Raw genomic sequence first — 24,663 nt, forward strand, 5'->3', positions numbered from 1 at the left:
ACATCTCAATATTTTTGTTATTAACCTGTTTCTATACTTTATTGAGTACCAGAACTACCTGATGACTCAGTTGTTTACACATTGTAATGTTTTTTAGCCATGTAGTGAGCCAGATATCTGCTCACTGGAAATTACTATTTGAATAGGTAGCTGGAGAGGCTTTAATGAATAATGTATACAAAAATACTCAGTAAAGAGGCTTTAAAAAATCAATCACCAAAAAGTTCCCAGATTATTAAAAAATTACCTTAAATTGTAATTAATATGATAAATAACTAATAATAACAACATATAACAATTACTTTGTAATTAATTCTTTCCAAATTGTGAAAATTACAAAGTTTAATGTTTGCCTGTTACTTTTTGGTTTGATGTAGGATTGCAGTTTGATTCCAGCTAACCTTGTGGAGGCATTTGGTTTATTGATTAACTGCAATGAGTCATCTCCCTGCCACCCATTTCTTTCTACTGTGCAACATACTTTGAAGAAAGCCATTAATCCTGAAGGGCTGCTTTATGCGGCTTCTAGACAGTTCACAACTGAAGATTTTGAAAAGGTAAAGATAGATAAAACGGTTACCCAGAATGCCTGTGCTAATGTTTCTCAAATTATATAGAAGTCCTTTTGAGTGCTGGATTTTCTTTATTTAGAATTATTTTATTCCAACTTGGTTCCAGCTTTTAAACATTTTAAGGACATTGCATAGAAGTTACTTAGAGTTAGGCTGGTGTGGTGGCTCATGCCTATAATCCCAGCATTTTGAGAGGCCAAGGCGGGCAGATCGCTTGAGGCCAGGAGTTCGAGACCAGCCTGGCCAACACAGTGAAAACCCTATCTCTACCAAAAAATACAGAAATTAGCTGGGCGTGATGGTGGCTCCTGTAACCCCAGCTACTCGGGAGGCTGAGGTAGAATTGGTTGAACCCAGGAGGTGGAGGTTCCAGTGAGCCGAGATCGCACCACTGCACTCCTGCCTGGGTGATAGAGTAAGACCCTGTCTCAAAAAAAAAAAAAAAAGAAAAAAAGAAAAAATAGAGAAATTATTTAGAATTATTTAGGGCTATAATTAAAGAAACAACTGTGTTAGGTAATGAATATTAAAATTTTCAGTTTATTTTTGTACCATTGTCCAAATCAGCACAGCTGACAGAGTCTCAATGAAAGAAAACCAACATAGAATTTTTCTATGGAAAATTATAATAGGCTATATAGATATACAGTTATTTACATTTTACTGTCTATTCAAAGGGATTGTCCTCAGATGACTACCTTCGAGTCCTGACTTTAGGGGATATATAGCATGATTCACTAACCCATTTTAATTAATTACCCTGACATTATCAAAACATATGTGACATATTCAGAGAATCTGAAAGTAGGTGATGTAAATTTAGTAATAATTCTCATAGCTATTAAAGGTGCTCACATATTTACAACTGAAACCTTTTTAACTACTCAAAAATCTGTCCAAGTAGAGTTCACTTGTCTGGGTATGATAGATAAAAAGCAGGGGATATCAGAAAGTGGAGGTCTATGAGTCATTAAAAATTTTTTTCGTATCTATCTTCCTTGTAAGCATACTGCATGAGTAAAAGGTTGAAAGGCAAAATCGACTTAAGCATGAATTATGAACATTGTTTATTCACATAGATTAGAATAGAAAAAAGAATAATATTTATAATATAATAAGGTTTTGGTTTTGGTTTTATTATATAGGAAAAAAGTAGTCTGTAGGAATTAGGATACTAAATATGGACAGGCTAATGACCCTGAAAAATGTTGCCCATTTTTTTACCTGAGAAACAAGCCAAAACAATCTAGATTTATTAATTATTCAGGTATTAACTGGACACTTCACAAATATGAGCCTATTTCCATTCTTTTATATTCTCACAGATATATAAATTTTCCCTTTAGTTTATCATTTAATTAAAATTAAAAACAAGATACAGGCCAGGCAAGGTGGCTCAAGCCTGTAATCCCAGCACTTTGGGAGGTCGAGGAGGAGGGCAGAAACCTGAGGTAGGGAGTTCGAGACCAGCCTGACCAACAGGGAGAAACCCCATCTCTACTAAAAGTACAAAATTAGCCAGGCATGGTGGCACATGCCTGTAATCCCAGCTACTCCGGAGGATGAGACAGGAGAACAGCTTGAACCCGGAAGGCGGAGGTTGAGGTGAGCCGAGATTGCGCCATTGCTCTGCACTTCAGCCTGGGCGACAAGAGCAAAACTCCGTCTCAAAAAAAAAAGATACATAAAATAGTTAAGGAACAACTTAAGTGCTAAGTTAAGTGGTGCTGACTCTGAGGTATTTTAGGAATTCAGAAAGGAAGATATCAGTATAGAATGCAGAAGCTGGGAAAACTTCATGGAGGAGGCTGGACATCAGCTGGCTGTAAGAAAGGGTAAAATTTAGATGCACAAAGGATGGGTGTTCTAAGTAGAATTAACAGTAGGAGTAAAGACATAAAAGTAGAAATTAGTATACATGGAAAACGATAAGACCAGCTTGACTGGAGCAAAAATTGTATTTTGGAGTCATAGGATTTTGGCATATTTACAGTAAGTCTTGCACAGGCAAAAGATTTTATAGTTGGTTTGTCAGACTATAGAGAACAGTTGTAGAGTGAACTGTAAAATAGTAAAAAGTAAAATAGTAAAAATGATTTCTCTGGAAGATAAATCTATTACACAAATCAAAGTGGATGGAATTTGTTGCAGTCTGAGCTCTCCAGAACAGACTGAGATGGAGTTTAGTGTGCCAATGTGTATTTGAGAGGGCTTTTCTGTCAATACCTGAGGACTTTATAAAGTCCTCCCCAACTTCTACCTCAATCATTCATGTGATGTGGACTGTCCTGAGGCAATCCCCGAAGGGGCTGACAGAATCTCAGTAGCTGGGCAACAAGTCCTTTCATGAAGGAGGATATTGGTGGCTCATGATCGTGCCATCTTAGAGAGAACTTAGAGAGGGTTATTGATACTATTAATAGTATATACAGTTCTGAAAGCCTGGAGAGAGTTGTGGAGAATAAAGAAAATAAAGAAGCCAGGATATATATCCAATCCAGGACATGTCCAGTCTAGGAACATGTCTCTATGCTTTGCTTTTCTTTTTTCTTTTCTCGCTCTGTCACCAGGCTGGAGTGCAGTGGCGCAATCTTGGCTCACTGCAACTGCACCTGCTGGGTTCAAGTGATTCTCCTGCCTCAGCCTCATGAGTAGCTGGGACTACAGGCGCCTGCCACCACACCTGGCTAATTTTTTTGTATTTTTAGTAGAGACGGGGTTTCACCACGTTGGCCAGGATTGTCTCGATCTCCTGACCTCGTGATCCACCCACCTCGGCCTCCCAAAGTGCTGGAATTACAGGTGTGAGCCACCACGCCCAGCCATCTCTATGCTTTTCTAAAGGTTAAATTTAAAATATAAATTTTAGGCCGGGCACGATGGCTCACGCCTGTAATCCCAGCAATCTGGGAGGCCGAGGTGGGCAGATCACCTGAGCTCAGGAGTTCGAGACCAGCCTGGCCAATATGGTGAAACTCTGTCTCTACTAAAAATACAAAAAAAAAAAAAAAAAAAAAAAAAAAACCAAAACAATTAGCTGGGCATGGTGGCGCACACCTGTAGTCTCAGCTACTCAAGAGGCTGAGGCAGGAGAATCACTTGAACCAGGAGGCAGAGGTTGTAGTGAGCTGAGATCATGCCACTGCACTCCAGCCTTGGCAACAGAACAAGCCTCCATCTCAAAAATAAATAAACAAAATAGGCCAGACGCGGTGGCTCACGCCTGTAATCCCAGCACTTTGGGAGGCCCAGGTGGGTAGATCACCTGAGGTCAGGAGTTTGAGACCAGCCTGGTGAACATGGTGAAACCCCATCTCTACTAAAAATACAAAAAATTAGCTGGGTGTGGTGGTGCGTGCCTATAATCCCAGCTACTTGGGAGGCTGAGACTGGAGAATCGCTTGAACCCAGGAGGCTGAGGTTGCAGTGAGCCGAGATCGTGCCATTGCACTCCAGTTTGGGCAACGAGAGTGAAACTCCGTCTCAAAATAAATAAATAAATAAAATAATAAAATATAAATTTTATAGTTAATAGCAACCTTTCTCCAGGTGTAGATAGTGTCAGAAAAAAACAGCAACCTTATTATAGTTAATTTTTCCTGTAGTTATCTGAATTGAAAAAGTAGAAAATAACTAGGATAGTAAAAAATTTGGAAATTATGTCACAGAGAAGGACTTTGGGAACTAGGAATCACTGACTCTGAAATAAAAAAAAAAGCTCAAAACTCAGAAAAAACAGTGATAATCATTGTGTTGCAGAATTATTCTCTACCCAAATCTTATTCAATCACCAAAGCCCACCTTCAAAGCAGTTAACATAATGTTTCCCCTCATACCAAATGTTAAGTGCTCTTTAAAAGGAAGGAAGGGAAGTAAGGAGGGCAAGTAGCTCTAGGCCAATGAGAGAAAGTTATGAGGAAAAAACTATCAGGTGATTAAAGCTATTCAAAGGAAAATTAGCTTCTGAGGGAGGTGAGCCTTTCACTGGGAGCAAAGACATTGTACAGTCATTCAAATATATTGCAGAGAACATTTTTGCACTGAGAGGGAGGAGATTATTCTGGGTAAACTTTAATATCCTTTACAAGTATAACACTGTGATATTTAAAGTGTTCAGTGACTTCAGAATAGCCCCAGACATTTACTTTTTTTTATGTAATAAAATATGCAAACATGTAAAAATAAAGTGCCAGTATACTTTTGATTTCTGTTATATTGATTCCATAATAAAGCTTGATTATCTTGGATTTTTCACACTTTTTAGCTACTGGCTTTTGCAAAGAATTTGAATGTAGAATTCAGCTTGGAAGCAGAAAGAATGACTCATGGCTATTATCTAGCAAGTCGCAGAATCAGAACAGACTCTATATGTGGATCAAAACTGTCGGCATCTGCATTAAAATATCTGTAGGTATTCAATTCAAGATTTTAGAATCAGCATTGAGTTACAAATGATGTGTTTAATTAAATTGCTAATTTACCTATTTCAATTGTTTCTCTGCTTGACTGCTAGTTGGTTGGTTTGTAAATGGCCTTGTTCCAAAAGGACTAAAGGCTTCACAATTCCTTTTGTTATATCATGTTACATCATTTTAATCTCTAATAATTTTTTTACTAAACTAATTTTTATTGGATGCCACATATGAGATATGTCTGAGGAAAGTGCACTGATTTCAAATGCAAATCCTTGTTTTTAAAAATGTGACTGTTGGCTGGGCATGGTGGCTTACACCTATAATCCCAGCACTTTGGGAGGCCGAGAGGGCAGATTGCCTGAGGTCAGGAGTTCAAGACCAGCCTGGGCAACACAGTAAAACCCCGTCTCTACTAAAATACAGAAAATTAGCCAGGCGTGGTGGAGCGCGCATGTAGTCCCAGCTACTCGGGAGGCTAAGACAGGAGAATTGCTTGAACCTGGGAGGCAGAGGTTGCAGTGAGCTGAGATCACACCACTGCACTCCAGCCTGGGCAACAGAGCGAGATGCCATCTCAAAAAAAAAAAAAAAAAATGTGGGTGTTGGCCAGGCACAGTGGCTCATGCCTATAATCCCAGCACTTTAGGAGGCTGAGGCAGGCAGGTGGCTTGAGCTCAGTTCAAGACCAGCCTTGGGGCTGGGTGCAGCGGGCCACACCTGTAATCCTAGCACTTTGGGAGGCTGAGGTGGGAGGATCATTTGAGCTCAAGAATTCGAGACCAGCCTGGGCAACATAGTGAGACCTCATCTCTATTTAAAAAAAACAAAAACAAAAACAAAAAACAGAGCAGCCTGGGCAACATGGTGAAATTCTGTCTCTACCCAAAATACAAAAAACTAGCTAGGCCTGGTGACAGGTGCCTGTAGTCCCAGCTACTCAGGAAGCTGAGGTGGGAGGATTGCTTGAGCCCATGAAGCGGAAGTTGCAGAGTGCCTAGATGTGCCACTTTACTCCAGCCTGGGTGACAGAGTGAGACCCCTTCTCAATTAAAAAAAAAAAAAAAAAAAAAAGACAAAACCTTGCCTAGTGGCTCACGCCTATAATCCCAGCACTTTGGGATGCCAAGGCAGGCGGATCACCTGAGGTCAGGATTTTGAGCCTAGCCTGGCCAACACTGTGAAACCCCGTCTCTACCAAAAAAATACAAAAAAAATTAGCTTGGGGTTGTGGCGCATGCCTATAGTCCCAGCTACTCATGAGGCTGAGGCAGGAGAATCACTTGAACCCGGGAGGCTGAGGTTGCTGTGGGCCAAGATTGCATCACGGCACTCCAGCCTGGCGACAGAACAAGACACTGTCTCAAAAAATATATATATTTTTTCATATGTAAACGGAGACTATGTGAGTTCAAATACAAAACATATTTTTACTATAGAGAAAAGAACATTATGAGAAAATAGAACTTTTAAAGCCGGGCGCGGTGGTGCACGCCTATTATCCCAGTACTTTGAGAGGCCAAAGGGGGTGGATCACCTGAGGTCAGGAGTTCACGACCAGCCTGACTAACATGATGAAACCCCATCTCTACTAAATACAAAATAATGAGCCAGGTGTGGTGGCACATGCCTGTAATCTGAGCTACTTGGGAGGCTGAGACAGGAGAATCGCTTGTACCTCGGAGACAGAGGTTGCAGTGAGACATGGTTGCGCCATTGCACCTGGGCAACAAGAGTGACACACTGTCTCAAAAAAAAAAAAAAAAAAGCAAACAGTATAATTTGATCTGAGTATTTTAAATTTTAATTCAGGAAATAGCATTATGTAATGCAATTCTGTTTTCCATTTTGAAACATTTATCAAAGAGTTGACTTCTACTTGGCTTATCTTTAGCATTTTTTCAGCTCTATGAAGATAAATATACAGTTGGGGAAATTAACTAAATATATCTAAATCTTACAGATTTATACTTGACATTTTCTGCCAGTTCTTCATCTGTCTTATTTTATGTTGCAGTTTTAACAATATATTTATTTATTTATTTATTTAATGAATTATTTTACTCCTGGTTCTACTTCACAATTATTTTGAGATTACACTTTAATACTATATCAAATAAAGAAATGGTCTCTCAATAGGGGACTGTTTAAACTATGGTACAGCCACATTACAACACAGTGAAGCTGTGATGCAGCTATTTATTCAAAAATAAAGTAGTTAATTTTAATGTAATTCTACTTTTTCACATTGTAGAAATAAATACTAAGGGTGGTTTGTGAAACAGCAGAGTAAATGAACCCTAGCTAGAAGAGTCATAAACCTTGAATTTTTCTCCCATTTCTATAGACAGGTACCTAATTACAAGCATCTTTGCTTTTCTAGAGAAGTGGAGCTGAACAATACTTTCTAAAGGCTCTATACATATTCTGTCCCGGTCAACATTTTTAGAAGGATCTTGGATGAGGACATCAGAGACATGATAATTACATTTATAAATGAGCAATATTGGAGAGAACTTCACAAACTTGAATTGTGATCTTAATCTAACAAGAAGAAAGTTAATAGGATAAATGTAAAGCCCTCTGTTAGATGCCCAGACTCTGTAGTATAAGTGTGAATTGATGAGAAAATGGTAATATGGCTTAATATGAAAAGGATTTGATATTTCATTATTTTTATGTTTAATAAGAGTAAATAATGTAATATGGCTATTAATAATACTGAGAGTTGGGGTCATATTAATAGAATATATATCAAGAGCAACAAAATGCTAGTTACGCCTCATCTCTACTGTGATGGTCAAAACCGCTGTTGTACTGTACTGAAAAGGAGTATTAACCAAATCAGGTCATGAGGAGAGTAGCCATCATGGTGAGGAGCTGAAAGTTATGTCTCATAGCATAGTAAAGGAACTAGAAATATTTAACTTGAAGGAGAGAAAACACGGAGCAATCGAAAAGTTATCTTTGCATATCTGAAGAGCATCATATTAAGAGGTCTCAGCAGACAGAACAAGAGACCTGTGGGTAGAAATTGCAGTGAAACTAATTTTAGCTTAGATTGATAGAATCTTGGTTATAGTTAGTTATGGTTATAGTTAGTTGCAAAACTTTCAAATGCCTTTACTTATCTCCCTTTTATAGCTGAGTTTCAAAAAATCTCATACATTAAATGATTTATACAAAGTCATACAGCTAGTAAATTCTAGAGACTCAGCCTAGGTTTTCTGATTCCCAAGTTCAGCAATCATTCAGATACATCACATTTGCTTAAAAGAGATCTTTCAGTAATGGAAGTTGGTTAAAAAATTAAAAATAAAGGAACGGATTGCCTCATGAAGCCATGAATGCTAGGAGAGGTCCAAAAGATACTGGTAAACGAATAGCCCAGGATGTTGTAGAGGAAATTTAGTTTTCTGATGAAAGTTTGAACTTTGAATTCGAAGATCCCTTCCAATGCTGAAATTGCCAACAAAAATCTTGGAAATCTATGAGGATTTTAGATAAATGAAGGATTAAAAGAAAAAGTCAAGGATTTGTCTGTAAAAGATATTTAGTTAGATTAATTTTCCCAACTGTGTATTTATCTGAACAAAACTTCAGGAGGGGAGTGTGGAATGATAAATAAAAGCCAGGATGGAAACCAATAGGATACTGGCTTGTTCTGGAACAGTCTATTTAAGTTGGTAGGAAAAAAAAATTAAAGAAAAGAAACTAAAAAAGAAACTAAAAAATTTTTTAAAGTAAGAATATGCTTTAGGTGTGGCTAAGGTTCACATATGTCTTGGTTTGTTCCTGCCAAAATATATATTATTTTTATAATATCAACATATTTTGATTGGCAACTATTTTCTTTTTTAGCGTTTTCCTATCTGAAGCCCATGCACGACTGAACTTAAGGAATAAAGTGCTTAAAGAAGATGTGCTGATTGCAGCCTTACTATTTGAAACATCCCTTACATTGAAATATGGTAATGGATTCAATTATTGATGATTACTACAAATAACTATATTTAACCTTAAATATTCTTAACTGGTTAAATTAAAATGTTACATATATTTTTAAAATATTATTTTAAAGAATAACAAATCACTACCAGGTAAGGCCTGTTTTAATTTGGGCATTTATTAACTGTTTCCGGGTAGTATCATCATCTAATATTAAATTCCTTATTATGCATGATTGTTTTCATATTTGAACTTTTGCATTGCTTAAAGAATTCTGGGGGAAAAAGTACTTAATACAACACATAAAATGATTTTAATTTATCTTCCTTTTAAAATAACTTGCAACATTTAGATTTCAAACAATCCCCCACAGCAGAGTTAGGCAAGATAGCAAAAGAAAATCTGATCATCAGCTGGGTGCAGTGGCTCACACCTGTAATCCCAGCACCTTGGGAGGCCGAGACAGGTGGATCACAAGGTCAGGAGATGGAGACCAGCCTGCCTAATATGGTGAAAACCCATCTCTACTAATAAAGCACAAAAATTAGCCGGGTGTGGTGGCAGGTGCCTGTAGTCCCAGCTACTTGGGAGGCTGAGGCAGGAGAATCGTTTGAACCTGGGAGGTGGAGGTTGCAGTAAGCTGAGATTGTGCCACTGCACTCCAGTCTGGGCGACAGAGCGAGACTCCATGTCAAAAAAAAAAAAAGAAAAGAAAATCTGATTATCTTGTATCAACACCTTCACCGAATTTTGAAATGAATGGCGCTTATTATGCTTTTGCTAATAAACACGCAAAAGAGGTTTTTAAGGTAAGGGTAAGGAGAGTTATTCTCCCAAAGTTCTTGGTTGAATTAGATGAGACATTAATTTTGATTAGCGATACCATTCTTCAAACCAAACCTTGGTTCCAGCCCTGGGACTTAAAGAATGTATTAACACTAGCTTTTCTGTGTGTACGTGTTGGTGATTACATTTGCTTTAAATTACATTTATATTGTAATATCCGTTTGCAGAGATTCATTCGAATATTAGAACTTTGTTCTATATTATCTAAAGTTCTATAAATTGTTCTATAATTGTCTTTGTTCTATAAATGTCAAGCATTCTTAACCTAGGATCCATAGATGCTTGGTATAGGGACTTGTAAATCCCTAAATCATATACAAATGTACGTATGTGTGTGCCTTATACATTGTTTCCTAGGACCATACAGCATTAATTTTTATGAAATAGAGATTTATGGCCCCTAAAAGAGGTTAATTATCATCCTGAATTAGTTTTATTTACCAAAAGAGAATAACACTGTTTCCCAACCAATACTAAATAGTATTTAGGAAGGATATATACATTTTTTCATTTCAATTTGCTTTATCTTTTTTCACTAGCATTTCTTTTTAAAATTATTATTATCATTTATTATTATTATTTTTTGAGATGGAGTTTCACTCTTGTTGCCCAGGCTGGAGTGCAATCGCATGATCTCGGCTCACCACAACCTCTGCCTCCCGGGTTCAAGCAAGTCTCCTGCCTCAGCCTCTCGAGTAGCTAGGATTACAGGCATGCGCCACCACACCCAGCTAATTTTGTATTTTTAATAGAGACGGGGTTTCTCCATGTTGGCCAGGCTGGTCTCGAATTCCTGATCTCAGGTGATCTGCCTGCCTTGGCCTCCCAAAGTGCTGAGATTACAGGCATGAACCACCGCGCCCCACCTATTTTTTTTCTCTTTAAGTTCTGGGTTACATGTGCAGAACATGCAGGTTTGTTACATAGGTATACATGTGTCATGGTGGTTTGCTGCACCTATCAACCCATCATTTAGGTTTTAAGCCCCACATGGTATTTATCCTAATGCTTTCCTTCCCCTTTCCCCCCAGACCTCCAACAGGCCTCAGTGTGTGATGTTCCCCTCCCTGTGTCCATGTGTTGTCATTGTTCAACTCCCACTTATGAATGAGAACATGTCGTGTTTGGTTTTATGTTCCTGTGTTAGTTGGCTGAGAATGATGGTTTCCAGCTTCATCCATGTCCCTGCAAAGGACATGCACTCATTTTTTATGGCTACATAGTATTCCATGGTGTATATGTGCCACATTTTCTTAATCCAGTCTATCATTGATGGGCATTTGGGTTGTTTCCAAGTCTTTGCTATTGTAAATATTTAGTGCTGCAATAAACATACGTGTGCATGTGTCTTTATAGTAGAATGATTTAAAATCCTTTGGGTATATACCCAGTAATGGGATTGCTGGGTCAAATGGTATTTCTGGTTCTAGATCCTTGAGGAATTGCCACACTTTCACAATGGTTGAACTAATTTACACCCCCACCAACAGTGTAAAAGCATTCCTATTTCTCCACAGCCTCACCAGCATCTGTTGTTCCCTGGATTTTTAATGATCACCATTCTAACTTTTGTGAGATGGTATCTCACTGTGGTTTTGATTTGCATTTCTCTAATGACTAGTGATGATGAGCTTTTTTCATATGTTTGTTGGCTGCATAAATGTCTTCTTTTGAGAAGGGTCTGTTCATATCTTTTGCCCACTTCTTGATGGTTTTTTTTTTCTTGTAAATTTGTTTAAGTTCCTTGTAGATTCTGGATATTAGACCTTTGTCAGATGGATAGATTGCAAAAATTTTCTCCCATTCTGTAGGTTGCCTGTTCACTCTGATGATAGTTTCTTTTGCTGTGCAGAAGCTCTTTAGCTTAATTAGATCCCATTTGTCAATTTTGGTTTTTGTTGCAATTGCTTTTGGTGTTTTAGTCATGAAGTCTTTGCCCATGCCTATGTTCTAAATGGTATTGCCTAGGTTTTCTTCTAGGGTTTTTATGGTTTTAGGTTTTACATTTAAGCCTTTAATCCATTTTGAGTTAATTTTTGTATAAGATGTAAGGAAGGTGTTTTAGACATGCAGTCCTTGCCCATGTCTATGTCCTGAATGGTATTGCCTAGGTTTTCTTCTAGGGTTTTTATGGTTTTAGGTCTAACATTTAAGTCTCTAATCCACCCTGAATTAATTTTTGTATAAGGTGTAAGGAAGGGATCCAGTTTCAGCTTTCTACATATGGCTAGCCAGTTTTCCCAGCACCATTTATTAAATAGGAAATCCTTTCCCTATCTCTTGTTTTTGTCAGGTTTGTCAAAGATCAGATGATGGCTGGGTGCAGTGCCTCACACCTGTAATCCCAGCACTTTGGGAGGCTGAGGTGGGTGGATCACGAAGTCAGGAGATCGAGACCATCCTGGTTAACACGGTGAAACCCCGTCTCTACTAAAAGTACAAAAAATTAGCCAGGCGTGGTGGCAGGCGCCTGTAGTTCCAGCTACCCAGGAGGCTGAGGCAGGAGAATGGCATGAGCCTGGGAGGCAGAGCTTGCAGTGAGCCAAGATCATGCCATTGCACTCCAGGCTGGGTGACAGAGCGAGACTCCATCTCAAAAAAAAAGAGAAAAGATCAGATGGTTGTAGATGTGTAGTATTACTTCTGAGGGCTCCATTCTGTTCCATTGGTCTATATCTCTGTTTTGGTACCAGTACCATGCTGTTTTGGTTACTGTAGCCTTGTAGTATAGTTTGAAGTCAGGTCGCGTGATGCCTCCAGCTTTGTTCTTTTGACTTACAAAAGCCAAAATTGACGAATGGGATCTAATTAAACTAAAGAGCTTCTGCACAGCAAAAGAAACTACCGTCAGAGTGAACAGGCAACCTACAGAATGGGAGAAAATTTTTACAATCTACTCATCTGACAAAAGGCTAATATCCAGAACCTACAAAGAACTCAAACAAATTTACGAGAAAAAAACAAACAACCCCATCAAAAAGTGGGCAAAGAATAGGAACAGACACATGTTCATATTCTTTTCTTCTCAAAAGAACACATTTATGCAGCCAACAGACACATGAAAAAATGCTCATCATCACTCGCCATCAGAGAAATGCCAAGCAAAACCACAGTGAGATACCATCTCACACCAGTTAGAATGGCGATCATAAAAAAGTCAGTAAACAACAGGTCCTGGAGAGGATGTGGAGAAATAGGAATACTTTTACACTGTTGGTGGGACTGTAAACTAGTTCAACCATTGTGGAAGACAGTGTGGCGATTCCTTAAGGATCTAGAACTAGAAATACCATTTGACCCAGCCATCCCATTACTGGGTATATACCCAAAGGATTATAAATCATGCTGCTATAAAGACACATGCACGCGTATGTTTATGGCAGCACTATTCACAATAGCAAAGACTTGGAACCAACCCAGATGTCCATCAACGACAGACTGGATTAAGCAAATGTGGCATATACACACCATGGAATACTATGCAGCCATAAAAAAGGATTAGTTCATGTCCTTTGTAGGGACATGGATGCAGCTGGAAACCATCATTCTCAGCAAACTATCGTAAGAACAGAAAAGCAAACACTGCATGTTCTCACTCACAGGTGGGAATTGAACAATGAGAACACTTGGACACAGGAAGGGGAACATCACATGCTAGGGCCTGTTGTGGGGTGGGGGGAGCGGGGAGAGATAGCATTAGGAGATATACCTAATGTAAATGATGAGTTAATGTGTGCAGCACACCAACATGGCTTATGTATACATATGTAACAAACCTGCACATTGTGCACATGTACCCTAGAACTTAAAGTATATAAAAAAAATTAATACATTGAACTTTATCCAAAAAAAAAAAAAAAGATATAAGGAAGGGATCTTGTTTCTGTTTTCTGCATATGGCTAGCCAGTTTTCCCAGTACCATTTGCTAAATAGGGAATCCTTTCCCCCTTTCTTGTTTTTTGTCAGGTTTGTTGAAGATTATCAATTTGCTTTATCTTTACATGCTTTTCCTATTCTATGTTTAAGACCACATTTCATTAAATCTAAGACACATTATTCTATGTGAAGTAAAGAAAAAATTCTGCCAATTTTACCATGCCATGCCATCAATTGTTAAGATACAACTGGAGTACAGTAATAAGATGAAAGTATATGTCTTTGAATTGAAGAATTATAGTATTATTATATTGACTCCTATGATAGAATATGACTGAGTATCTATGTATGTATGTATGTATGTATGTATGTATGTATTTATTTATTTATTTATTTTTGAGACAGTCCCACTCCATCACCCAGGCTGGAGTGCAGTGGCACAATCTTGGCTCACTGCAACCACCATCTCCTGGGTTCAAGTGATTATCCTGTCTCAGCCTCCTGAGTAGCTGAAATTACAAGCATGCACCACCAGGCCCAGCTAATTTTTGTATTTTTAGTATAGATGGGGTTTTGCCATGTTAGCCAGGCTGGTCTCAAACTGTCAAGACCTCAAGTGATCCGCCTTCCTTGGCCTCCCAAAGTGCTGAGATTACAGGTGTGAGCTACCACGCCCAGCCATATGGCTGAATATTTTAACTTCATGACTGATACAGTTAGGCTTTGCATCCCCATCCAAATCTCATCTTGAATTGAAATCCCCATAATCCCCAAATGTCAAAGGAGAGACCAGGTGAAGGTAACTGAATCAGGGGGGTGGTTTCCCCTATGCTGTTCTCATGATAGTGAGTGAGTTCTCACAAATCTGATGGTTTTATAAGGGCTCTTCCCCCTTCACTTGGCAGTTCTCCTTCCTGCTGCCTTGAAAGAAGGTGCCTTGCTTCCCTGTCACCTTCTGCCATGATTGCAAGTTTCTTGAGGCCTGCCCAGCCATGCTGAACTGTGAGCTAATTAAACCTCTTTCCTTTATAAATTACGCAGTCTTAGACAGTTCTTTATAGCAGTATGAAAATAGACTAATACAGTAAATTGGTACTGCAGAGTGAGGTACCGCTATAAAGATACCCAAAAATGTGATGTGACTTTGGAACTGGACAACAGGCAGAGGTTGGAACAGTTTGGAGGACTCAGAAGCAGATAGGAGGATGTGGGAAAGTTGGAACTTCCTAGAGACTTGTTGAATGTCTTTGACCAAAATGCTGATAGTGATATGGACAATGAAGTCCAGGCTGAGGTGGTCTCAGGTGGAGATTAGGAACTTGCTCAGAACTGGAATAAAGGTGACTCTTGCTGTGCTCTACAAAGAGAGAGACTGGTGCCATTTTACTTCTGCCCTAGAGATCTGTGGAACTTTGAACTTGAGAGACATAATCAGAAATTGGAACTTATGGGAAGCAGAACATTGAAGTCTGGAAAATTTGCAGCCTGATTATGCAGTAAAAAGGCAAAAACTCATTTTCTGTAGATAAATTCAAGCAGGCTGCAGAAATTTGCATAAGTAACGGGAAGTCAAATGTTAATTACCAAGACAATGGGGAAAATGTCTCCCGGGCATATCAGAGGTCTTTGCAGCAGCCCCTCCCCTCACAGGCCCAGAGGCCTAGGAGGAAAAATGGTTTTGTGGGCCAGGCACAGGGCCTTGCTGCTTTGTGAATATTGGGACTTGGTGCCCTGCATCCCAGCCTTGGCTCAAAGGGGCTAACGTATAGCTCAGGCTGTTGCTTCAGAGGGTGCAAGCCCCAAACCTTGGTGGCTTACATGTGGTGTTGGGCCGGCAGTTGCACAGAAGTCAAGAATTGAGATTTGGGAACCTCTGCCTAGATTTCAGACAATGTATAGAAATGTATGGATGTCCCTGCAGAAGTTTGCTGTAGGGGTGTAGCCCTCATGGAGAACCTCTGCTAGGGCAGTGAGGAAGGGAAATGTGGGGTTGGACCCCCAACACACAGAGTCCCCACTGGGCACTCCCTAGTGTAGCCGTGAGAAGAGGGCCACTGTCCTCCAGACCCCAGAATGGTGGATTCACTAACAGCTTGTACCATTACCTAGGAAAGCTGCAGACACTCAGCACCAGCCTGTGAAAGCAGCGGGAGCCCCTCTCTTACATCAGCATGTCCTGGATGTGACACATGGAGTCAAAGGAGATCATTTTGCAACTTTAAGTTAGCCAGGCACAGTGGCTAACACCTGCAGTCCCAGTACTCTGGGAGGCCAAGGCATGTGGATCACCTGAGGTCAGGAGTTGGAGACCAGTCTGGCCAACATGGTGAAACCCTGTCTCTACTAAAAATACAAAATTAGCTGGGCATGGTGGCAGGCACCTATAATCCCAGCTACTTGGTAGGCTGAGGCTGGAGAATCGCTTGAACCCAGGAGATGGAGGTTGCAGTGAGATGAGATCATGCCATTGCACACCAGCTTGGCCAACAAGAGCAAAACTCCATCTCAAAAAAAAAAATAAAAATAAAAAAAAAATGACTGCCTCACTGGATTTTGGACTTGCATGGGGCTTGTAGCCCCTTCATTTTGGCCAATTTCTTCTATTTAGAACAGGTGTATTTAGGTGTACAGCCTGTACTCCTATGGTATTTAGGAAGTAACTAACTTGCTTTGGATTTTAGAAGCTCATAGGTGAAAAGGACTTGCCTTGTCTCAGATGAGACTTTGGACTTGGACTTTTGGGTTAATGCTAGAATGAATTAAAACTCTGGGGGACTGATTGAATTTGAAATGTGAAAGGAACATGAGATTTGGGAGGGGTCAGGGTGGACTGATATGGTTAGGCTTTGTGTCCTCACCCAGACTTCATCTTGAATTGTAATCCCCATAATCCCCACATGTCAAGGGAGAGACCAAATGAAGGTAACTGAATCATGGGGGTGGTGTTCTTGTGATAGTGAGTGAGTTCTCATGAGATCTGATGGTTTCATAAGGGGCTCTCTCCCCTTTGCTTGGCACTTCTCCTTCCTGCCACCCTGTGAAGAAGATGTCTTGCTTCCCCTTCACCTTCCACCATGATTGTAAGTTTCCTGAGGCCTCCTCAGCCATGCTGAACTGTGAGTCAATTAAACCTCTTTCCTTTATAAATTATCCAGTTTTGGGCAGTTCTTTATAGCAGTATGAAAATGGACTAATACAGTGACTATTTTGTCAAGACTTTCTTGAAGTATTTACTGAGGGAGGCTGAGCGTGGTGGTTCACGTCTGTAATCCTACAACTTTGGGGGTCCGAGGCAGGTAGATCACCTGAGATCAGGAGTTCAAGACAAGCCTGGCCAACATGGTGAAACTCCCATCTCTACTAAAAATACAAAAATTAGCTGGGCCTGTTGCCAGCTGCCTATAATCCCAGCTACTCAGGAGGCTGAGGCAGGAAAATCACTTGAACCCAGGAAGCAGAGGTTTCAGTGAGCTGAAATGGTGCCACTGCACTCCAGCCTGGGAAACAGAGTAAGACTGTTTCAATAAATAAATAAATAAACAGCATTTATTATTTTGGGAGGGAGGGAGGGAGAAAAACCCATGTGAAGATTTTTTTCACCTTTAGTTACTTTTCCTTTCATAATGAATTTTGGGTAGGTATATTGAATTTTTTTTTCAATTTTTTTTAGACAGAGTCTCGCTAGGAGGCAGAGGTTGCAGTGAGCCAAGATCATGCCACTGCACTGCAACCTGGGTGACAGAGGGAGACTCCATCTCAAAACAAACAAACAAACAAACAAAAAACTTCTTGAAATTTAAAGTGCTACTCCAGTGAACACACAAACGATAAGAAAGCAAAACAGCCTTACTGCTGATATGGAGAAAGCTTTAGTGGTCTGAATAGATCAAACCAACCACAACGTTCCCTTAAGCCAAACCCTAATCCAGAGCAAGGCCCTAAGTCTCTTCAATTCTATGAAGGCTCAGAGAGGTAAGGCAGCTGCAGAAGAAAAGTCAAAAGCTACCAGAGGTTGGTTCATGAGGCTGAGGGAAAGCTACCATCTCTATAACATAAAAGTACAACATGAAGCAGCAAGTGTTGATGGAGAAGCTGCAGCAAGTTACCCAGGAAATCTAGCTAAGATGATGATGAAGGTAGCTACACTAAACAACAGATTTTCCATATAGACAAAATAGCCTTCTATTAGAAGAAGATGCCATCTAGGACCTTCATAGCGAGAAAGGAGACTTCAATGCCTGGCTTCAACGGTTCAAAGGACAGGCTAACTCCCTTGTTAGGAGCTAATGCAGCTGCTGACTTTAAGTCAAAGCCAATGTCCATATACTAGTCTGAAAATTTTAAGGCCATTAAAGAATGCTAATCATGCTCTGCCTGTACTCTAGAAGGCAACAACAAGGCCAGGATGACAGCACTTCTGTTTACTGCATGGTTTATTGGATATTTGAAACCTACTGTGAAGATCTACTGCTCAGAAAAAAAGGATTCCCAGGGCCGGATGCGGTGGCTCATGCCTGTAGTCCCAGCACTTTGGGAGGCCGAGGCAGGTGGATCACAAGGTCAGGAGTTCAAGACCAGCCTGGCCAAGATGGTGAAACCCTGTCTCTACTAAAAATACAAAAATCAGCTGGGTGTGCTGGCAGGCACCTGTAATCCCAGCTACTCGGGAGGCTGAGGCAGAGAATTGCTGGAACCCGGGAGGCAGGGGTTGCAGTGAGCCAAGATTGTACCATTGCACTCCAGCCTGGGTGACTGGGCGAGACTCTATCTCAAGAAAAAAAAAAAAAAAAAAAGGATTCCCTTCAAAAGATTACTGCTCATTGACAATGCACCTGGTCTCCCAAGAGCTCTAATGGAGATGTACACGGACATGAATGTTGTTATTATGCCTGCTAACATGTATTCTGCAGCCCCTGGATAAAGAAGTAATTTCAACGTTCAAGCCTTGTTATGTCCATCACTGCCATGATTCCTCTGATGGAGCTGGGCAAAGTCATTGAAAACCTTCTGGAAAAGATTTGCCATTCTAGATGTGATTAAGAACATTCGTGATTTATGGGAGGAGGTTAAAGTATCTACATTAACAGGAGTTTGGAAGAAGTTGATTCCAGCCCTCCTGGCTGACTTTAAGGGGTTCAAGATTTCAGCAGAGGAAGTAACTGCAAATGTGGCGGAAACAGCAAGAGAACTAGAATTAGAAGTGGAGCCTGAAGATGTGACTTAATTGCTGTAGACTGATGATCAAACATGAACAGATGAAAAGTTGCTTCTTATGGATGTAAAGAAAGTGGTTTCTTGAGATGGAATCTATTCCTGGGGAAGATTCTGTGAACACTGTTGAAATGACAACAAAGGATTTAGAATAGTCCATAAACTTAGTTGATAAAGCAGTGGCAGTGTTTGAGAGGATTGCCTGCAATTTTGAAAGAAGTTCCACTGTGGGTAAATATGCTAGCAAACAGCATCACCCTAAAGGCCATCAATGATAGACTGGATAAGAAAAATGTGGCACATATACATCATGGAATACTATGCAGCCATAAAAAAGAATGAGTACATCTACTTTGCAGGGACATAGATGAAGCTGGAAATGATCATTCTCAGCAAACTAACACAAGAACAGAAAACCAAACACCGCATGCTCTCACTCATAAGTGGGAGTTGAATAATGAGAACACATGGACACAGGGAGGGAAAACATCACGCACCGAGGCCTGTTGGTGGGGGGAGCCAGAGGAGGGATAGCATTAAGAGGAATACCTAATATAGGTGATGGGTTGATGGGTGCAGCAAACCACCATGGCACGTGTATACCTATGTTACAAACTTGCACGTTCTGCACATGTACCCCAGAACTTAAAGTGTAATAAAAAACATAAATAAAAATGACCAAAAAAAAAAAAAATCATCACATGCTACAAAGAAATCTTTCATGAAAGAGTCAATCAATGCAGCAAACTTCATTATTGTCTCATTTTAAGACATTGTCACAGCCATCCCAACCTCCAACAAACACTGTGCTGATGTTGATCAATTAGCAGTCATCTACATGGAGACAAGACCTTCCACCAGCAAAAAGATTATGACTCCTGAAGGCAGAGGATGATTTTTGGCATTTTTTTTTTTTTAGCAATAAAGCATTTTTAAATTAAAGTATGTTTGGATCTTGTTTTTAGACATAATGCTATTGCACACTTAGTAGACTACAATATAGTGTAAATATAACTTTTATGTACATTGGGAAAACAAATAATTGACGTGGCTTGCTTTATTGTGATATTCACTTTTTTGTGGAACTGAACCACTTTTTTGATCTGGAATTGAACTTGCAATATCTCTGAGGTATGGCTGTATATATTAAAGTAAAACTGTAAAGGTAATTTGAGGTTAATTATAATTTGAGGATTGATGTATTAAAATTATAGTGTGTTATATGTTCTCATAATATGCCTCATAATTATCACTATTTGAACTAAATATTCATGATCTTTTTTCCAATCTGTGAGTCAATAAATATTTATTGAATGATCACTAGGTGCTAGGCACTAGTTACATAGTAGTGGAAAAAAGTTACAGTCTCTACCCTAGTAGAACTTACAGCCTAGTGAGAGAACAGATATTAAAAAGTGAACACATGAGCCAGGCACAGTGGTTCACACCTATAATCCCAACACTGGGAGGCTGGGGCAGCGGATCACTTGAGGTCAGGAGTTCGAGACCAGCCTGGCCAACATGATGAAACCCTGTCTCTACTAAAAATACAAAAATTAGCTGGGTGTGGTGGTGTGTGCCTACAGTCCCAACTACTTGGGAGGCTGAGGGAGGAGAATTGCTTGAACCTGGTAGGCGGAGGTTGCAGTGAGCCTGGGCGACAGAGCAAGAGACTGTCTCAAAAAAGAAAAAAGAAAAAAAAGAGTAAACACATGGTGGGGCATCATGGCTCATGCCTGTAATCCCAGCACTTTGGGAGGCCAAGGCAAGAGAATCACTTGATCCCAGGAGTTCGAGACCAGCTTGGGCAACATAATGAGACCTCCCATCTGTACAAAAAAAATTTTTTTAAATAGCTGAGTGTGATGGTGTATACCTGTAGTCCTAGCTACTCGGTAAGCTGAGGTGGGAGGATGGCTTGAGCCCAGGAGGTCAAGGCTGCAATGAGCCATGATCATGCCACTGCACTTTAGCCTGGGCAACAGGGTGAGACCCTGTCAAAAAAAAAAAAAAAAAAAAAAAAGTAAAGACATTAATGAATATATAATACAAATTGAGATAGATGCTATGAAGAAAATCAACAGGATGTTATGAGAAAGAACAATGGAAGGGACTTACTTTGGATTTTAGGGAGACCTCTCTAAGGAAGTGATATTTATTTAAGCAAATAGCTGAAGAATGAGAAGTCAAGTTAGAGGGGAACCACATATGCAGGTGTTTTCAAAATACTGAAAGAGGTCCAGGGTGGCTAAAACATAGTAAGCAGAGTAAGCATCGTAGTTGAGGTTAGAGAGGAAAGTAAGACTAGACAGACCATGGTAGAAAATTGGGATTGTAATCCAAGTGCAATGAGGAACAGAGAACTAATGTGATCAATTATATTTTTGAAATACCATGTTTGGAGTTGGTATGGAGAATGGGTTGGAGGTATGGAGAATGGTATGGAGAATGGTTAAGAGCAGAAAGTGGGAGACTAGTTGTTGTAGTCCAGTAAGTTGATAATGAGAGATTCGACTAGATAGAGTCAGTAGAAATGGAAAGAAATTAGTGAATTAGAGATACACATTAGATGCAAAAACCAATAGGTCGTGCTCATGAACTAGATTTAAGAGTTGGGGGTAGGGGAAAGGAGGAGAGGGAGTAATTAAGGAAAACTCCCATGTTTCTGCCTTGAGCAGCTGGGTGGATAATCATGCCAATTACCAAATCTGGGGAGAAAAAGAAAAAGAGCTGGGAGAAAAATCAAATTATAGATATAACTTTGAGATATTCTATAGTCTGAGCACAGTGGCTCATATCTGTAATCCCAGCACTTTGGGAGGCCAAAGCGAAAGGATTGCTTGAGCCCAAGAGTTTGAAACCAGCCTGGGCAACATAACAAGACCCTAATTAAAAAATAATAATAAATGGCCAGGAGCGGTGGCTCACGCCAGCACTTTGGGAGGCCGAGGGGGGTGGATCACAAGGTCAGGAGTTCAAGACCAGCCTGGCCAACATGGTGAAACCCTGTCTCTACTAAAAAGACAAGTAGCTGGGCGTGGTGGCATGTGTCTGTAATCCCAACTACTCGGGAGCCTGAGGCAGGAGAATTGCTTGAACCCGGGAGGCAGAGGTTGCAGTGAGCCAAGATCATGCCACTGCACTCCAGCCTGGGTGACAAAGCAAGACTCCATCTCAAAAAAAAAAAAAAAAAAGTTATATATATGAATTTTTGTTCATTCCTACTTAAGCAGTGGAGGAAAAGAGTATATATATAGCTTTTTTTTTTTTTTTTAAAGGAGATATCCTACAGATATATCAATAGAGAGATAAAAGAATCTGGAGCTTAGAGAAAAGTTCTAACCTAGGAATATAATTTAGGAATCACCAGCATAGAGATGGTACTCAGAGCCAAGGAATGGATGAAATCGCCTAAATAGAGACTAATGGGAACCCCAGGACTGCCCTTGAAGATTTATACGGGGTTGTGGAGGAGGAACTAACAAAGGAGGCTTAGGAGCAGTAGCTAGAATATAGAAAGAAAATCAAGTGTTGTGTGATTTTCTAAGAAATGAGAGTTTTTCCAGAAAGCGGCAGAGTGGTCAACTGAATCACATGCTACTGAGAGTTTGAGTGAGATTCAGTTTGGTAACCTAAAGGTTGTAGGTAGCCATGATCAGAGCTATTTCAGTGGCATGGGAATGGAGATGAGGCTACAGAGACAGCACACATAGACAAACTATGAAGATGAGGAAAAAAATGAGGGAATCACTGGAGAAGGATGTGTTGTTCAGGAAGGAACTTTTTTTTTAAGATAGAAGGTATAAAATCGTAGGATGTGCAGTAGAGAGTAAACTAATAACACTACAGAAAGACAGGAAGATCAACGAGTGAACTACAAAAAGGGTGAGAGGGGATAGGATCCAGGGTACATGTATTGGCCTCTGATAAATGGGTCACTTATTCATTTTACAGATGGGAAGAAAACAGATACAGAACCAGGTAGGTTTGTAAGTTTGGCCATATACTTTACTTGATGTTATCAGCTGAAAATGAAAGGTTTGAGGAGCAAAGAATGGAATATAATAGTCATTGTTGGGGCTACAAGAGAAGTGTCCGAGGGAAACTCAGCAGGCTTGCCAGGCAGGTGATCGTTTAGAGTTACTGTGATTCACTTAAAGAGAAAAGAAGAAATGCCAGTTGTGTGATTTTCTTTTTTTTTTTTTTTTTTTTTTTTTGAGACGGAGTCTTGCTCTGTCGCCCAGGCTGGAGTGCAGTGGCCGGATCTCAGCTCACTGCAAGCTCCGCCTCCCGGGTTCCCGCCATTCTCCTGCCTCAGCCTCCCGAGTAGCTGGGACTACAGGCGCCTGCCACCGCGCCCGGCTAGTTTTTTGTATTTTTTAGTAGAGACGGGGTTTCACTGTGTTAGCCAGGATGGTCTCGATCTCCTGACCTCGTGATCCGCCCGTCTCGGCCTCCCAAAGTGCTGGGATTACAGGCTTGAGCCACCGCGCCCGGCCTAGTTGTGTGATTTTCTGCCTAGCAGCCTTCGTGCCAGCACAAGGTGAATGGTTGGGTTCGTGCAGAGTTGAGGTTTTGATAAGTGAGTGTGACAGAGTGGTGCTGAGGGGCAAAGGAGTGGGGGGACTTTTAAAGGGAGGGACTTTTAAGCTGGTTAACGAAGAAAGTGAATTAGAGGAAGCAGATTGGAGGTCTCTGAAGTAGACCTGAAACATTTGAGCAAGTGAACTGGAAGCATAGGAGGTAGAGTAGGGGAGTGGGTTGTGGTTTTGAAGTGAGTGGGAACTCAAGGTTTTGAAGTAAGTTTCTGGTGATATTAGTTTCCTGTGACTGTGGGATGTATGGCTGAGGCGGAAGGGAAAGGTGGGACATCGCAAGGGAGTTAAATGGGTCATCCACATGAAAATCACTGAATGTCAGGTATTAGGGAAGAAAGAAAGATTTTGAGCAAAGTGCTGAGAGCTGCTGGTTGACTATAGAAGGAGGAGGACAGTAAAACCAGGTGGCACTGAACATCAAAGAAGAAAGGATTTTTACCAAAAGGGAAGCATGGGCAAGAATGGTCTGGAGGCAGCAGAGGGGCAGCAAGCTAGGTTCTGACTGTGTCTTGTGACACTGTGTATATGGGATGTTTGGGAAAAAATAGCTTCATTTTGGAGAGGCACAAGGAAAGCAGTGTTCTTAAGGGATAGTAAGCTTTCAGAGAAGGTCAGGTAGGAAAGGAAGCAGTCAGAAGTCTGAGGCTGTTCTTATGAGGCTCTAGGAAGGTGGGCACTGCCTGGCACAGTTGCTAGACTGTACTCTTGGCCTGTCACATTAAGTACTTGTTCAATGAATTAATGAATAAAGGAGAAGAGCTTATCTCCTCATGGTCAATTTTTAAATTGAAGTAAAATATACATAAAATCTACTTATTTTAACTATTTTAAAATGTTCAGTTCAGTGTGTTAAGTACATTCACATTCACACTGTTGTGCAACCATCACCACTGTTCGTCTCCAGAGCTTTTTCATCTTCCCAAACTGAAACTGCGTACCCATTAAACAATAACTCCTCATTTCCTCCTCTACTCCTCCTGGGAACCATCACTCTACTGCCTCTATGAATTTGACTATTCTAGGTACCTCATATAAGTGGAATCATACATTTGTCCTTTCATGACTGGCTTATTTCACTTAGCATAATGTTCTCAAGGTTCATCCATATTGTACATGTATTAGAATTTCCTTCCTTTTTAAGGCTGAATAATATCCTATTGTATGTAAATACAATGTTTTGTTTATCCATTCACCTGTCA

The 24,663-nt window shown here is 40.2% G+C and overlaps 1 protein-coding gene across 1 annotated transcript in view; it reads left to right on the forward strand.

Moving 5' to 3' along the window:
* Window positions 1-24,663, forward strand: part of MCMDC2 (minichromosome maintenance domain containing 2) — a 52,225-nt gene that overhangs the window by 26,188 nt on the left and 1,374 nt on the right. Inside the window, exons 12-14 of the mRNA XM_003902828.5 lie at window positions 378-557; window positions 4,837-4,979; window positions 8,846-8,955. Of these exons, the coding sequence (XP_003902877.1) occupies window positions 378-557; window positions 4,837-4,979; window positions 8,846-8,955 (433 nt within the window). The remainder of the gene's footprint in view (window positions 1-377; window positions 558-4,836; window positions 4,980-8,845; window positions 8,956-24,663) is intronic.

Source organism: Papio anubis, chromosome 8, assembly GCF_008728515.1.
Source record: "Papio anubis isolate 15944 chromosome 8, Panubis1.0, whole genome shotgun sequence".
NCBI lineage: Eukaryota > Metazoa > Chordata > Mammalia > Primates > Cercopithecidae > Papio > Papio anubis.